General features: G+C 45.4%; 1 protein-coding gene across 1 annotated transcript in view; it reads right to left on the reverse strand.

The window, feature by feature from the left end:
- Positions 1-16,711, reverse strand: part of LOC135205112 (uncharacterized) — a 298,672-nt gene that overhangs the window by 269,485 nt on the left and 12,476 nt on the right. Inside the window, exons 8-9 of the mRNA XM_064235457.1 lie at positions 16,150-16,226; positions 15,142-15,634 (exon numbers count right to left, since the gene is read on the reverse strand). Of these exons, the coding sequence (XP_064091527.1) occupies positions 15,142-15,634; positions 16,150-16,226 (570 nt within the window). The remainder of the gene's footprint in view (positions 1-15,141; positions 15,635-16,149; positions 16,227-16,711) is intronic.

Genomic DNA, 16,711 nt, shown 5'->3' on the forward strand with positions numbered 1-16,711 from the left:
CGAAAGTATATTGTCAATGGGGGAAAGTCACTGAATTGACAAAACGTAATCCAGGGAGTCAAGCATTTATTTTTTTTTTTTTTTTTTTTTTTTTTTTTTTTTTTTTTTTTTTTTCGTCTCAAACGAGGAAGGGGCAAGAATCCTGTTAAGAGGACTGGGCTTACGGCAGGTAGAACGACGATGTTCAATTCGGCAGCGTAGTCCCGACTAGAAACTAACAAAATCTATCATCTGAAAAACCCTTTCAGATGGGCTAAAAAGCTTGCAAAATTATCCTGGGAAGAGGAAGAAACTCTCCAACCAGCTTCCTCTCCCGTATCACAACTAATGCCTGCTAAAGTTCTTAAAATTATTGGCAGTATGGCAAAGGAAGTCCTCTTATGCTAAAGCTTAAATTTATTGGCAGTATGGCATAAAGGAAGTCCTGTCTTGCGCTTCCTGAAGAGCGTCCTTTTGATGAGTGCCTTTGCAAGAATCCCACTGAACGTTGCCGAGAGTCCTGACGTGCAGGACATCGAGCCTTACATAACCCGTAACTGCCTTATCGCAAAGTCTTGACTGCGGTAGTGGCAACTTAAATTTATTGGCAGAATGGCAAAGGTTGCGGTAGAGCAAACGAGATCTTCCCTTGAGCTTTCCTTAACTCCATCCACCTATGCGAAAAGCAATATTAATTGACAGAGACCTCTGAATTCACGAAACCCGATGTCTTGCTGGGTTTCGAAGAAGAAGTTGTCTGTTCACTTTAAACTTCCTCCGAAGCACTGCCTACTTCACATTCTTTGCAGGTGAGGTAGAAGGTATCACCGGAGGTAGAGATAAACATTCTTTAGGCCCATATCTGAAACAAGAGCTTGAAGAGTTCAACAGAAACGTTCAGCCAGGCGAACACCAACCTGGCGTGCGCTGGTGCGCGCTCGGCGTCCACTGGAGCGCGCTCGCGTCCACTGGAGCGCGCTCGGCTCCACTGGCGCTCACTTGGCAGTCCACTGGCGCTCACTTGGCGTGCACCCGCGCGCGCCTGGTGGAGTCCATCCGAGCGTCCCGGGCGTCCGCTCTCAAAAGCTTCCTGCTACTATGACTTCTCTTACGTATTTCTCGGTGGAAAGACGGACACGAGTTCAGGCGACGTTTCGCCTTCTTACTTCTCACTGAAACGCATAACGAGAGAGAGAGAGGACGTGAAGCGTCCTCTTCTATAAAGCTTCTATTTAGAGGGCGCGAGTCCTTCCGAAAGCTCCAACCCCTGCATGGGGGGGAGGACGCTTCGGAGGACGAGAAGCAATCTTTCAGGATTCGTGCACGCGCACGCACTTTGGCAGTCTGGGGATTTTCATCAGAAACTGCCGAAGGCACGCCAGATCGGTGGGGGTTCCTTGTAACCCTCCTTAGGCTTTCGACATGCTCCCTCCCCGGGTCCTGGGAGTCAAGCAGAGGTCCCGGCCTAGAGGCGAAACGAGGCCGATCTGACGCACCCTCCACTACACAAGGGGTATCACTGCACTTCTGCACTTCACTTTTACTCTCTAAAGCAAGCACTTTCGATTCTAAGATACGAATCTAAAGAGTATCAGAGAAAGGGCAATTCCTCTACAGACACTGCTTAGGGCCCGAAGGCAACACTGCAGGGTTAGGAGTAACAATTACAGAAGTAGCACTTCCCAGCAATGAAGGAGAGCGAGCACCTCTCGTAGACATATTTCATAGCCCGTAGGCCATACTACAGGGTAGGACAAAATAAAGTCTACAGGAAGGTTAGCAGGTTCACTACCCTGACTTTTGTTACTGATGATTGCGTACATACGAATCATACGTCTTCCTTACGAATTAACATGTTTACTGATTAATTGCGTACATACGAACATACGTCATTCCTACGGAAATAGACAAAGTCTCACACTCCTTACATGACAAATCTCAACAAAGAAGCAAGACCATACCCCTCGTACATACCCAAGTGCGGATCTACCGAAGCTTTCGGTAGCCACACCCTATCTTTGCAGACAACCCCGTCTGAAACTAGCCTAACTAGATTCAGATATTTTATGCAAAAATGATCAAAATTCAAATCAATTTAAGTATAACGTATGCCTAGCCACAAATCCAAGTAAATAAATCAAAAGACAATTAGGATACTTAGGGCAATGAAGTTTCCAAAATCCTAAGACGGAGGTACTGAAAACAGGTGTTTTCAGCACCAGCGACAGAAAAATTATGAATAGAAAATGGGAATTGGGGTTCCTGATAACCACCGCCTCCCAGCGGCGGGAATGGGTACTAACCACCTGGCCGACCACTGCGTGTGTCGGAAGTTTTTAAAATTCTGTCGGACTTCAGAAAATACAGCTATATATATATCTGACAGGTAAGTTTCATGAACAAACTGATGTATAAACTACGTATTATGAACCATATGTGATCAATAAGTTACTGCCATCTTTACCTTTGTGAGATTTACTTAGTGATCTGGGTAAACTAAAATACCAAATTTGTAACTAATTTGTATTTTTCATAACTAACAAACCTGAGGTCTTAACATTAGGATTTACTAGCGCCAAGCTGGAAACCGGTAGAATTAAAATTACACTTGTGAGATCCAGGGAACTGTCTTGCTGGCTGTGTCTGCTTTCCCAGAAAGGCATTCACCACTTGTTTGCATTTCTCTACTCTTTGGTCTGTCGGGAATACTTTGGCTTGTGTTGTGTCTATCACCATTCCCAGATATTCCAAACGTTGACTTGGATCCAGCTGCGACTTCTGCTGATTCACCACAATACCTAGGCTGTGACAAAGCTGCAGGAGGGCCGCCCTGTCCCTGAGTAATTTCTCCCTGGACTTTGCTATCACCAGCCAATCGTCCAGATATCTTATTAGCCTGATCCCCTGAGCATGCGCCCACGCCGACACGAGGGTGAACACTCTTGTAAAAACTTGAGGAGACGTTGTCAATCCGAAGCACAGGACCTTGAACTCGAAAGCTTTCCCTGCAAGACTGAAGCGGAGAAATTTCCTTGAAGACTGATGGACTGGTATCTGAAAGTATGCGTCCTTTAGATCGACTGTCAGCATAAAGTCTCCGATTCTGACTGCTTGTAGAACCGTTTTCGGAGTTTCCATCTTGAAACTGGTTTTCCTTATAAACAGATTCAGCGTTGACAGGTCTATTACTGTCCTCCACTCCCCGTTGGCTTTGGGTACCAGGAAAATCCTGCTGTAGAAGCCTTTTGTCGGACTGCATACTTGTTGCACAGCTCCTTTTTCCATCATCTTCTTCACTTCGTCCTGCAGAATAGTGGCCTTCTGAGATTTGTGGGCATAAGTGACGTGGGGTAATGGTTGATCTGTCAGGGGCAGGGTTACCTCGAACGGAATCAAATACCCGATCCTGAGAACATCCACCACCCACTGCTCTGCCCTAGTTCCTGCCACACCTTCCAGTGATTTGTCCAGGCAACCCCCCACTGGTGTGGCCGAGTGATGGGAGGCGCCCATCCTATCTTCTTGAGCCTCTCCCTCTTCCCCTATTGCCCCTTCCTCTGTTGTTTCTATTGTGAAAGGGCCGATGAGTTATCCTCTTGGGGAAGAGGTCTTGTGACTCTATTAGGGATGCTATGTCTCACTGTCTTCTTTCGAGACATCTGCTGTTGTCTTCCCTCCAAAGGAGTAGTTTGACTGTTAGAGGTTTTCCTAACTGCCTGTTGTACCAACCTATCGTTAGTGTCCATCCTTCTTCTATCTATCGCCTCTTCCAGTATGACCTCTGGCAACAGTAGTTGCGATTCCAAGATATCCCCATTCCTCATTGCTAACAGGGAATCCAAATCCACATTGCGGCTTAGTCTAGCCAATGCTGCATCTCTCCTCATTAGCAGGATATTTGCCCAAACATTGGCACTTACGTTTGTCAGGTACGCAATCGCCTTGGACCCTGACTGTAGTAATCTAATGAACAATGGTTCATCCACTACTTTCCTTGTTGCTTCCGTAGCAGCCTCTTGGTACGTCATCGAAGGGCACTCCATTTTAACCTGATCCAAGGTTAATCCAGGCCTTAACCTTACAACATTAGGGTTCATTTGTCTAGACAGCAAAGGGACCTTCGGTGTCGTATAATATTTCCTTTGCTTTATCATTGGAGGGGGAATAAATTTAAATGATCTATTAGATCTTAAGGAATTATCCCTCCCTGCAATCTTTGCGTTTACGTGTTGCAAGACCGATTCCGCATGACTCGAACAAGGCAATTCATACGACACCTTGGTATCCCTCTTTAGTCCAAACGCCATGTCAATTCCAGGAGGAAGCATACTGGCCGGTGTTTCTGTCTTCTCCGAAAGGCTATTGAATTGACGAATCAAATCAATAACCTCTGCATACGAGGCCAGAAACTCTTGGTTTTCTCCTTCCTCCGGCTCTAGTGTACCACTCTCCGTCACGAGAGATGTTGTCTCGCCTCTATCTTCTGACAGACGGCCCGGAATTCCACGGCCGCCTGCCCCTACGGCCACGGTCTCTTTGATCTTTGCTGGCCGCTGTTGGCTCGATCCTCCCAGATAGTCAGCAGGGGGAACGAGAACGTCTCACTCTTTCTCTGCTCAGGATCTAGAGCGAGAATCTCGTCTAGATCTCCAAGATGAAGCTCCCTTAAGACAGAGGTAAGTTCGTCTCTATTAGCATTGGCATCGTTTTCGAGCGTCGGCGAGCCCGGCCTCGGCCTTCTATCCAGACGGACACTGCCTTCCACGAACGTATCCGCCGAGGTTGCCAACTCTCTATTTTTCGTACTTTTAATAGGAGCCTTATGGCCTCGTACGTATTTGAACGGCCTTACGGGCGAAACCCCACCAGGGACCTGCATTCCCATCCTCTGCTGCACCTTTCTGCGCCAACGTCGATTTTACCAGAGGTATCGCAGTTTTTGCGATCCGAACTGGCAACTCCGCCTCGGCCGCTAGCTCGCCGGCGTCACCTCTCTCGCTTGTTCGGACTCTTGCGAACGGCTTCGTCTGCCAACCTTGTGCTTAATAGCCACTGATTTTTCCGACCTTCTTGCTGACTTGGAAATGACAGTCTTGGTCCGAAGAAGAGGAAGAATTGATTCTTCTCCTCTTGGCCCGAGGATCCGCTAGGAACTCCCGAATCCTCCTCCAACGCTTGACTGGCGCTCGCCGTGACGTTATCGGACTTAGCGATGACGCCGAACTAGAGGAAGAAGACGAAGAAGGCGAATCACACTTTTTCTTTTTGTCTCTCTTATTCATTCTCTCCTCTATATCCTGTAATTTCTGCATTACAGTTTGCATTGACGGGTCAGAAGGCGTATTAGCGTCTGGGTGCAGCGAAAAAGGCCGAGAATCGTCTGTGACGTCATCACGCCTGCCATCTCAGAGTGTGACGTATGTTGTGACGTCATCCCTCTCGTAGGGAGAGACTGAGAGGTTTTCTGCTGGCAACCGCACGTTTTGCTGCCTCCAAACTACCTCCCACGTTCTGCATCGCTGTAAATACTGAGTGGGATGGTGAAGCAGCGGCATTTAATTCCCATAATTGCAAGCCCGGGGGATGAGGAACATTCAGCGCTGCCGGACCCTGCTGGAACCGTGACGTCATATAATGCGCAAGCAGACCATCCAAGGTTGGTACGCCTGGTAGGCCTAGCGCTGACCACGTACCATCTAACCTATGCGCTTGAGTAGCAGGAGCCTGGAACAAAGATGGCGGATCTCCCCCTCTACTTGCTGGGAACAAAGGAGAGTGCAAATTATTCATAAAATTACCCAAGGCCCCTCCTGACGTTTCCGATACAGAACCGCTAGGAGAAACCGAAGGGGTATGAGACAATTCAAAAGCAGGTGGAGAAACATATGGAGCAGCCTGGTTTATTACCGATACAAAAGAAGCCGGTAAGGTTTGGTCATCCAAAGATGGCGTCACCCCCTTTCTTTTGTATTGGCTTTTCCCATAGAACTTCTTCCACTGTTCCACCGACCAACCACGACAAACAGAACACGGATTAGTAACCGTACATACGTTTTCCCTGCACCTACTACACGTTGGATGAGGATCCGTCGACACCGAAGTTAGGAACCTAGAACAAGGGAAGCCACTGACTCCTGGGCATTTCCTTTGTCTCCTCTTCGAAGCGGTAGACGATCCCGATGTTGAGGCAAAATTCTCCATCATACCACGTATACACTCTTACCACACACTGATCACACTTGGAGAAAGAAAAGGAATGAAAAATAAAAAATGAAATGGATAAAGAACAGGCAAACTGAAAAACCGGCTTTAAATGAGATAGACAGTAACACGTCTTATCTTAAAGGCGGTAGGAAAATAACTGATGGGTCACAGGTAGCCGTGGGCATTCTGGGTATACATGCCCCGTGACCTGGTATAGATGCCATTAGTCCCTGGATCTCACAAGTGTAATTTTAATTCTACCGGTTTCCAGCTTGGCGCTAGTAAATCCTAATGTTAAGACCGAAGGTTTGTTTCGTGTATGAACAATAATATATTATATATTAATAATAATAGTAATAATGTCCTGCAATATGATACGGAAGTCTGCCGAGAAAAAGTCCAGGCAGGAAAATGGATAATGATATAAAGGTGTTGGGAGTGAGCCAGTATTGTGTATCACACAGACCACATGATGTCATATGAGACGATAAGGATCAGAAAATATAAACTGAGAGAGATATTTTTAAAGTTAAAATGGACACAAACACATTGGGAAAACAAGACTGTGCCTCATGTCATTTCGGAAGGGAAAGTTTTCAAAGATGTAAACATTTCTATTACTTTGGGGAAACGCTAAACTGTGAAGTCAATATTGAGAATCTAGTACGAAAAAGTAAAAACAGCATGAATGTAGTGGAAAGAGATGAATTTAAACAGGACAAAAATTCATGATGCATAGATAATACCTGCAGGACTGCATACAGCACAGACAACAAAGTCACTGATGCAAAAAAATGGAGGAGATTTTGACAATTTATGACCACACAGTGGCTCAAAAATACATTTCAAGGAATGTAATGAGGATCAGCCCGGATAGCAGGTCAAAGTCCCATAGGAAGGCCAAAGAAATCACAGAAAAGTATAAGGACATAAGATGGAGATATAGACCAGATGGAAATTTACAAAAAAAGTGTACAAGACAGAGGAGGGTGGAAAGAAAATTAAATGAAAAATGATATTGTTATGATACAATAAAGTTTCTTACATACTTACCTGGCAGATATATACTTAGCTATAGACTCCGTCGTCCCCGACAGAAATTCAAATTTCGCGGCACTTGCTACAGGTAGGTCAGGTGATCTACCGCCCTGCTCTGGGTGGCAGGACTAGGAACCATTCCCGTTTTCTATCAGATTTTCTCTTCCACCTGTCTCCTGCGGGGAGGCTGGGTCGGCTATCAATCGTATATATCTGCCAGGTAAGTATATATGAAACTTTATTGTATCATAACAATATCATTTTCATACATTCAACTTCCCTGTCAGATATATACTTAGCTGATTGACACCCTTTGGCGGAGGGTAAGAGACAGCTAACTACTGAATAGACAGGTAAACAACATATGTTGTAGGTATTTATAGACCTTGGTTCCTACCTGATTAGGTGGAAGACTTCGTAGCTACTGCCTAGGAGTCTGCTTCACCTCAAGAGCCTTAGCGAGATAGTGATCTGTGGCCAAGAGTTCTTGTGGGTCTGTCAATGGGGTCTTATCCACTTACTCGGCAGAGCCTGACTGGCATTTGTCAATGGGTGCTAATCCGCTTATATGACAACACGCCTTATTTAAGGAGCCACACAACCGATCCCGATCACCCGATCCTAACACCTGTGTTAGTTCTAAGATTGCCAAGAGTTATCCCCTAAACTCTTCACAACCAACCCATAACTCGAAAAACACAGACACTACGCACACACTAAAGTACAAAAAAAAATGTTGTACCCCTCTGATAGTCAGATACCACTGGAGTTCCTTAATGAACCGAAGTGACGGCCGCCTGTGCGACATCTGACACTTCTTCCAGCAGGAAGTCAAGAACGTATCCAACAATAGGGTTACATACACAAAATTAAGGATCAGCGCTTGCTCCAATACCCAGAACCGTCTCCGCTGACACAAACGGACCTAGAGAAAAACATTTCTCGTACGTTACGCGCACATCCTTCAAGTAATGAGATGCAAACACCGAGTTGCACCTCCAATATGTTGCTTCTAAGATATTCTTAAGCGACATATTTCTCTGGAAGGCAATAAACGTTGCAATAGCTCTTACTTCGTGAGCTCTCACTCTCAAGAGTTTAAAAAGAGTCATCTGGGCAGTTCTTATGCGCCTCTGTAATTACGCTTCTTACAAAGAAGGCCAAGGCATTCTTCGACATCGGTCTTTTGGGGTCCTTTACCGAGCACCACAGACCGTGTTGCGAACCCCCCATCTGTTTCTTTCTGTCCAGATAGAATTTAAGCGCTCTGACCGGGCAGAGAGACCTCTCTGCCTCTCTGCCTACTAGGCTAGCCAGGCCCTTTACCTCGAAGCTCCTGGGCCAGGGCTTCGAGGGATTCTCATTCTTTGCAAGAAAGAGAGTCTGGAACGAACAAATATCAGAGTCTCCTTTGAAGCCCACTCTTGATTCAAGGGCGTGCAGCTCACTGATTCTCTTCGCTGTAGCGAGAGACAAAAGAAATAGGCACTTCCTTGTAATATCCCAAAAGGAGGCCCTATGAGGTGGTTCGAACCTTTCAGAAGATAGAAATTTTAGGACCACGTCCAGATTCCAGCTCGGAACTCTAGGTTCTTTTGATTTGGATGTTTCGAAAGAACGAATAAGATCGTGCAAATCTTTATTGTTCGCCAAATCTAGGCCTCTGTTCCTGAAAATGGCAGAGAGCATACTCCTGTATCCTTTGATGGTTGGTACAGAAAGATGCGATTTCTCCTTCAAGAACAGAAGGAAATCTGCAATCTTGGTCACAGAGGTATTGGAGGAGGACAGCTTCTTTGACCTACACCAACTTCTGAACATTTCCCACTTCGATTGGTATACTCGCATAGTAGATGATCTGCAGGCTCTAGCGATTGCGCTTGCCGCCCTGCGAGAAAACCCTCTCGCTCTGACAAGTCTTTCGATAGTCGAAAGGCAGTCAGAGCAAGAGCGGGGAGGTTTTGATGGTACCTCTCGAAGTGGGGTTGTTTGAGCAGATCTGTCCTGTTTGGAAGAGATCTGGGGAAGTCCACCGTCCACTCCATTACCTCTGTGAACCAATCTCTGGCTGGCCAATATGGGGCTATCAGCGTCATCCTTGTCCCCTTCGAGGCCACGAACTTTCTAATCACTTCCCCCAGGATCTTGAATCGGGGAAAAGCGTAAACATCCAGTCCGGGCCAATTTAGGAGAAAGGCGTCTACTGCAAAAGCTCTGGGGTCGTCTGCCAGAGCGCAAAAGGTGTCTATCCTCTTGGAGAGGAACGTGGCGAACAGGTCTATTTGAGGCTTCCCCCAAAGAGACCAAAGGATCTGACACACTTCTGAGTGGAGGGTCCATTCTGTGGGAAGGACCTGGAACCTCCTGCTCAGCCTGTCCGCTCTGACGTTCCTCTCCCCTTGGACAAACCTTGTCAGTAGAGTTATATTTCTTTGATTGACCCAAATAAGATGATCTCGTCAGTTCGTATAGAGAGAGCGAGTGAGTCCCTCCTTGTTTTCTTACATAAGCCAGAGCGGTGGTATTGTCGGAGTTTATCTGCACTACCCTGTCTCTGACTATCTGCTCGAAGCCCTTTAGAGCAAGATGAATGGCTAAGAGCTCCTTGCAATTTATGTGCCATGACACCTGCTCTTCCGACCAGGTGCCTGACACTTCCCTTGATCCTAAGGTTGCACCCCAACCCGTCTCCGACGCATCTGAAAATAATATCAGGTTCGGGTTCCGAACTTCCAGGGACACACCTCTGTTTTCCTCTAGAGGGGGTAACCACCACCTTAATTGATTTTTCACCTCTACAGGAATTGGAAAAGTATCCGAGAGCTGTCCTGTCTTCCAATTCCAATTCCTTTTCAGGAAGAACTGTAGAGGACGGAGATGCAGTCTTCCTAGAGGAAAGATCTGTTCCAGCGAGGAAAGGGTCCCCAGAAGGGTCAACCATTCCCTCGCTGAACTGCGCTCCTTCCCTAAGAAGCTGGAGACTGTAGCGCAACCTTTTGATATTCTCTCTTGAGAAGGAAACACTCGAAAACCCTGAGAATCCATTCGAATCCCCAGATAAACCATGTTCTGGCTGGGGATCATCTGAGATTTCTCGAGGTTCACGATCAATCCTAATGACTTTGTTAGGTCTAATGTCGTTGAAAGGTCCTCCAAACACTGTTTCTGCGACCTGGCCCTGATGAGCCAGTCGTCCAGGTTTAGGGAGATGTTTATTCCCATCAGATGTAGATGTCTTGCCACATTCTTCATTATACTTGTGAAGACTTGAGGAGCCGTGGACAGGCCGAAACACAGGGCCCTGAACTGATAGATCCTTCCCTCCATCATGAAACGAAGGTACTTCCTCGATGAATGATGAATAGGGACATGGAAATAGGCGTCTTGAAGATCGAGAGACACCATCCAATCTCCTTGGCGAAGGGCTGCAAGGACTGAAGCAGACGTTTCCATGCTGAACTTCTGTTTCTCTACAAATCTGTTCAGCGCACTTACATCTAGTACTGGTCTCCACCCCCCCGAAGCTTTCGCTACTAGAAAAAGGCGATTGTAAAACCCTGGGGAGTTGTGGTCCAGTACCAGCTCGATTGCTCTTTTGTCCCACATCTGTTCCACCATTTGACGAAGAGTATCCATCAGTACAGGGTCCTTGTATCTGGCGGACAGTTCCCTCGGTGTTGATGTCAGGGGAGGGCTGTCCTTGAACGGGATATAATATCCCTTCTTGATGACCAACATGGACCATGTGTCGGCTCCTATGCTTGCCCAGGCTTCCGCAAATTCCTGTAACCTGGCATCTACTGGTGTTTGGAGGATCGCTTTCTCACTTCCCCTTTTTAAAGGGTCGGAAGGAAGCTCTTCCTCTTCTTTCCGTAGTCTTTCTTTTGGAAATTGTTCTAGTCGGAGGGCCTCCTCAAAAGGGCTGCTGCTGCGTTGGACGAGCCCCTTTCTTCTCTTCATTGGCCACAGGCCTATTCTTCCTCGATGACTGCCTGAGGAGATCTTGAGTCGCCTTCTCAGTTAGTGAATGTGAAATGTCCTTCACCAACTGAGAAGGGAACAAATGCTCTGAAAGAGGGGCAAACAGCAAGGCGGATCTCTGTGAAGGAGAGACGGCCTTAGTGAGGAAAGCACTATAAACTGCCCTCTTCTTCAACAGTCCCGCACCAAAGAGGGAGGAGACCTCTGCCGACCCATCCTGAACTGCCTTATCTATGCATGTAAGTATGCTGTGCAAAGCTTCTGGGTTTAGGCCTTCCGCTTCATGGGACTTTTTGGCCAAAACCCCAAGAGACCAATCCAGGAAATTAAAAACCTCCAAGACGTGGAAAAGCCCCTTGAGGAGGTGGTCCATTTCCGAAAGACCCCATGTTGCTCGGGCCGAGTTCAAAGCGTGTCTTCTCGAGGAGTCTACGAGACTCGAGAAGTCCGATTCGACCGAAGTAGGCAGAGACAATCCCATATTTTCTCCAGTCTCATACCATATGCCTCTTCTACCCGTTAGTTTGGCAGGAGGCATACAAAAGACCGTCCTCCCTAGTTCCTTTTTAGTCTTAATCCAGGAATCTAGAGACTTTAGGGCCCTCTTCATCGATATGGCCGGTTTTATCTTAAGGAAGGACGAAGACTTGAGAGATTTAGCGCTCGAAAATAGAGAGTGCGGAGAAGGAGGAGCAGCTGGAGTCAAAGAATCTCCATATTCTTCCAAAAGGAGAGAAGTAAGAACTTTATAGTTCGACAGTCCTTCTTTATTAGTCACCACATCTTCCGATACGTCCTCTAAGTCGAGAGGATCGGAAGGAGAACGCTCCCTTCTTTCGTCTGTCTCCTCCTTGGACCTTTTCCTTTCCGTCGATGAAGAACTCCTAACAGGCGAAGGACTAAGAGCTATTGTCTCCCTACGCCTGTCCTTAGGAGAATCTTGACTAATTGGCGCCTGGCGCCTATCAGGCTCTTCGCGTATAGTAGGCACCTGGCGCTTGTCAGGCGCATCGCGCTTGGCAGGCGCTTTCCGCCTGGCAGGCGCTTTTCGCCTGGCAGGAGTCTCTTCTATCCTAGCTGGCGCCTGGAACGATCTCGGGAATAATCAGGCGCTTTGTGCCTGGATGGCTCATCCCTTTCTGTGAGAACTTCATTGTCATCATAATCCTCACTGTCAGGTGTTCTCTGGCGCCTGCTTGGCGCCTGGCAGGAGCTTCTTCCTCTTCTACCTCTCGCCTGCCTGGTGCTTCGCTCCCCCCAGAGATGGCCGCCCGTGCGACAACTCCCCTGGAAGGCTCGTTGCGCCTGACAGGAGATCGGTGTCTAGATCTTTTGACAGGAAGCTTGTCGTCCTTTCTACAAGGAGGCTCCTTGGAAAGGACTCCTACCAACGACGCTAGCTGCTCTTGCATGTTCATCAGTATCTTCTTGGTAGAAGACTCCCTTTCTTCTTCAAAAGCAGGAGGGAGATCTGGAAGGCGCTTGAGGCTCCCTTACAGCAAAGGGAGTTAACTCCTTTCTAGCTCTCTTTAAGACCGAAGGCGCTTCTTCTTCGGAAAAGCGCTCGGGGCTAGAGTTCAACTCAGGCTCTTTCCAGTTCCTCTTTAACCCCTTCTTTACCGGGTGGGTGAGCAGAATGTAAACATTGTGTTCGCTGCCGAACTGAATCTCTCGGTAGTGACTAGAGTTTGGAGGGGTGCCCATCGTAAAAATATTTGCCAAAAATACACTAATCAAGACAGGCTAATGAAATTATCAGGTATTATTAGCACTATAATAACGCATATTCTCTGTTAGTTTTATCATCCTACAGGGAAAATAAATGATTTTATGAAAAAAAATGTGAAACTCAGTGTCCCTTGTACAAGGGACACTGGTGGTCGATGAGAAAACTACGGTCTTGAATAGAAATTCGGTCTTACAGAATGTTGGTATATTGCACCTGGAACATGCACATAAAGTATTATCAAAATAGAACAGTAAATAAGCACGTAATAACAAAAAAAGAGAGCAAAAACTAAAGCGAAAGCCCCGCCAATAAATATGGAAATTGCAAATTTTATAGTATATCTTTCAAAAATTGGGCGATGTCATTTTCTACGTTTTCTAAGATTAGTTTCATCACAGAAAACAACTTAAGGGGCATTAGGGGTATCTAAACTAATTTTTCAAGTTTCTTGTCCTCAGAAAAAATCGCTTTTTTGCTTTTTCTCTGTTTGGTTTTTTATATAAAGTTACTATAAGGCTTTATTTCTACCTTCATTTATCTGGGTGTTTCATATCTTTTGTTTGTAAAATGTAATAAGTGAATAAATAAATAAATACAGTAAATGATGATACAACTGGTTTTTTACTTGGGTAGAAGTTATTACATGTTTACGCTTGTCTGGTTTTGTGATTTTTTGTTGAGACGCAGTTCATCTGTCACCTACACACTACTATAAGCAGTAATAATACTATTTTTTGGGGTTCATCATACGTCTGGCATCGTGTCATACTGTTTATTTTGCTCCAAACTCTTCAAACCGAAATTACAGAATGATTGGAAGTCCCTATCTGAAAAGAGGAGTTTTGGTGGTACTATGCGTACCACCTTTATGCACCCGGTGCGGTATAGTAGACTTCAATGGTGGTACCCACCTACCTCCAAACAAACTTTCGGTAATGAAGAGGTTAATGGACGGGAAAGCTTTGTATCCTTCCATCCTCGTTTCGGTGAGGGAGATCCCGATGAAGAAAAGCACTCACCTAGGACGCTTTTTCTGTAGCGATCCCTGGCAGTCTGAGATGTAACAGATTCTGCCAAAGGGACGCCTGATCGTTGGGGATTCTCCACATCCTCCGTACGGCTTTCGACTTTCCTTCTCCTCTGGGCCAGGGAGCTTGGAAGAGGTCTAAGCCTGGGAGCGTCGCAGAGACGTAGTGTCCCCACTACACTGGGGACACTTACATCACTGGAAATATCACCCTCACTTTGCTTACCTTCTAATGCCGCCATTTTCTCTTGCATTTTTTGAAGGGAAGCCTTGAGTTCTGCAATTCCAGAAGCCGAATCAGTAGGATTAGCACACTGTGATCGGCCTGATAAAGATGGAGAATAATAATGAGTAGAAGCAGCTACAGAACTAGACAAGGGTTCGTTAGATCTAGATCTACTAAGGCTTTTGTAAGCCGCCTTCCTCTCTCTATCCCTCTCTAACTTCTTCAAGTAAGAAGTTAGTCTCTCCATTCCTGAGCACTCAACCTTTCACACTCATTACATGTGTTATCTAAAGAACACTCAACAACTCTACATCCTCGGCATGCAGTGTGAGGATCTACCGAAGCCTTCGGAATCCTCACCTTACAGCCTTCATTCACACACACTCTGAAACCAACACTTGAGTCAGACATATCCAAGAAAAATCCAAAGCCAAGTCCAAAAACAATTCCACGATAGCGAATGCCAAACAACGATCCAAGTACGTCACCCAAAATCGGTCGAAAGAAGATCAAAAACGTTGAAAAAAGAATTCCAGTCAGGAGGTAGTAACAACAATGTTGACACCACCGGCGACAGAGAAAATCTGATAGAAAACGGGAATGGTTCCTAGTCCTGCCACCCAGAGCAGGGCGGTAGATCACCTGACCTACCTGTAGCAAGTGCCGCAAAATTTGAATTTCTGTCGGGGACGACAGAGTCTATAGCTAAGTATATATCTGACAGGGAAGTTGAATGTATGAAAATTGTTAATGTTAATAATGAGAGAGAGAGAAAGAGAGAGAAAAAAAAGAGGCAGTACTCTAGTACAGTACTCAAAATAAACCAGACAAAAACAATCTGCATTACATATCTGGCAGAGAAAGGTTTTGGTATAACAGTCCAGGAGAACAAAGCTAAAGGGAAAATTACAAAAGCAAAACCAACAGGGTGAAAAAGGTAAACACTCTATACATTACCTGAACGTTCTTAGTCTTAGCCTTCATAACATCATTCAGAACGACAGAGCATTGACGTAACTTGTACGCTGGCGAATCTGAAGACCTAGCTTGTACCACAGGAGTCTGAGAATCTTGTGATGTAACACTCTGAGTCTCTGGCAACTGAATAGCTGGAGGGCTCAAGTTGTTAAGTATCTCAGGAGTTTGAGAGCTTAGTAATGTGAGAGTCTCTGAATCTCGTAACCTTGGACTTTCAAATCTCTCCCATCTGAGAGTCTGTGAGGCCTGTGGCATAAGTGTCTCAGAACTCAGTATGTTTGGAGCCTCAGAACCTTGAATCAACTGATGCATTGGACAGTTGCAGGGTACCGAAGTGTGAGAGCTCAATGACGGCAATATCGGAGAGTCTTGCAACATTAAACTGTGATTTGAGTCTTCTACTTTGGGAGTCTGCAATTCATGTGACCATGGAATTGGAGCCGACTGAGAACTGAACGTCTCATACTCAAAACTGGAAAAATAAGATGATTAAAGACACTCAGGAAAATAATCTTTTATATGGATAGTCACCCTTTCCAACATCAACAGCAAACTAACAACAGAGCAGTACTTCTGAATTACAAAGTGAATCAATACTGCAACAGAGAACATTCAAAAGGGCTCAAGTGTTACATTATGCAGGGTTAAAATTGGCATTCTAACAGTAACATTATAAATCAGTTTTAGGCGAAATATGAAAGCGTGGAAACAAGGTTTCTTTTTGCTCCTGAATTCTCATAATGTCAGCCCAATCCAGATGTGGAATCCAATGACTTCTATTATCATTCTAGAATTTTGTCAGATTTTTCCCTGTACCTCATTCCTTGCTGGTTCATTGTATTTCAAAATTAAATTTCCATGATACCTTCCATGTGAGACACTTTAAATTTCCAAACAAAGTTTCTAATGTAACTTCTAAGTGTCCTATCCACACCTGCCTTCTAGTGTTCCCTGGGATACTGTCTTTTTATTGTGAATACTTCTTACCTTTGTGGCATCACGGGCACTTGTCTTTCAGGTACATTTGGTTGTGAGCAGCAACCTCCAGATAGCATGATGGAACTCTGATGGAAGGAAAGTAAGTTCACATGGATGAGGACGTAAAACAACATAACACAGACAAACACCCTACTTACAAATGAGTTACAATGAATTGTTTGTAAGTTCGTTACTGTATTTTTCATGCCAGCTTAAGTACAGTATGATACGAAATCAATACAGTACTGAATATCTTTTTCATCCTAAAACACAATACACTGTGCATACAGTAGTATATAAAAAGCCAGCAGGAGGTGTATCAAGATTACACGAAAGCGCTAGGTACTGCTGCTTTTCATTTTTCCTGCTGGCTCTTGATATACAATCTTCATGTGTTACTTGTGATCATATAGCACAGGACTGCATGTATGTACAGAATAGACGCGCAAAACCAAATTTGAACTTACGGGTGGCAAAGGGGAGCTCTCTGAACACAATTTAAATCTGTAATCCCATTTGTTTGTATCTGAATGTTCATAGGTAGGGTGGTGTCTGCAATAATCTTAAAATA

Source organism: Macrobrachium nipponense, chromosome 48, assembly GCF_015104395.2.
Source record: "Macrobrachium nipponense isolate FS-2020 chromosome 48, ASM1510439v2, whole genome shotgun sequence".
NCBI classification, from domain to species: domain Eukaryota; kingdom Metazoa; phylum Arthropoda; class Malacostraca; order Decapoda; family Palaemonidae; genus Macrobrachium; species Macrobrachium nipponense.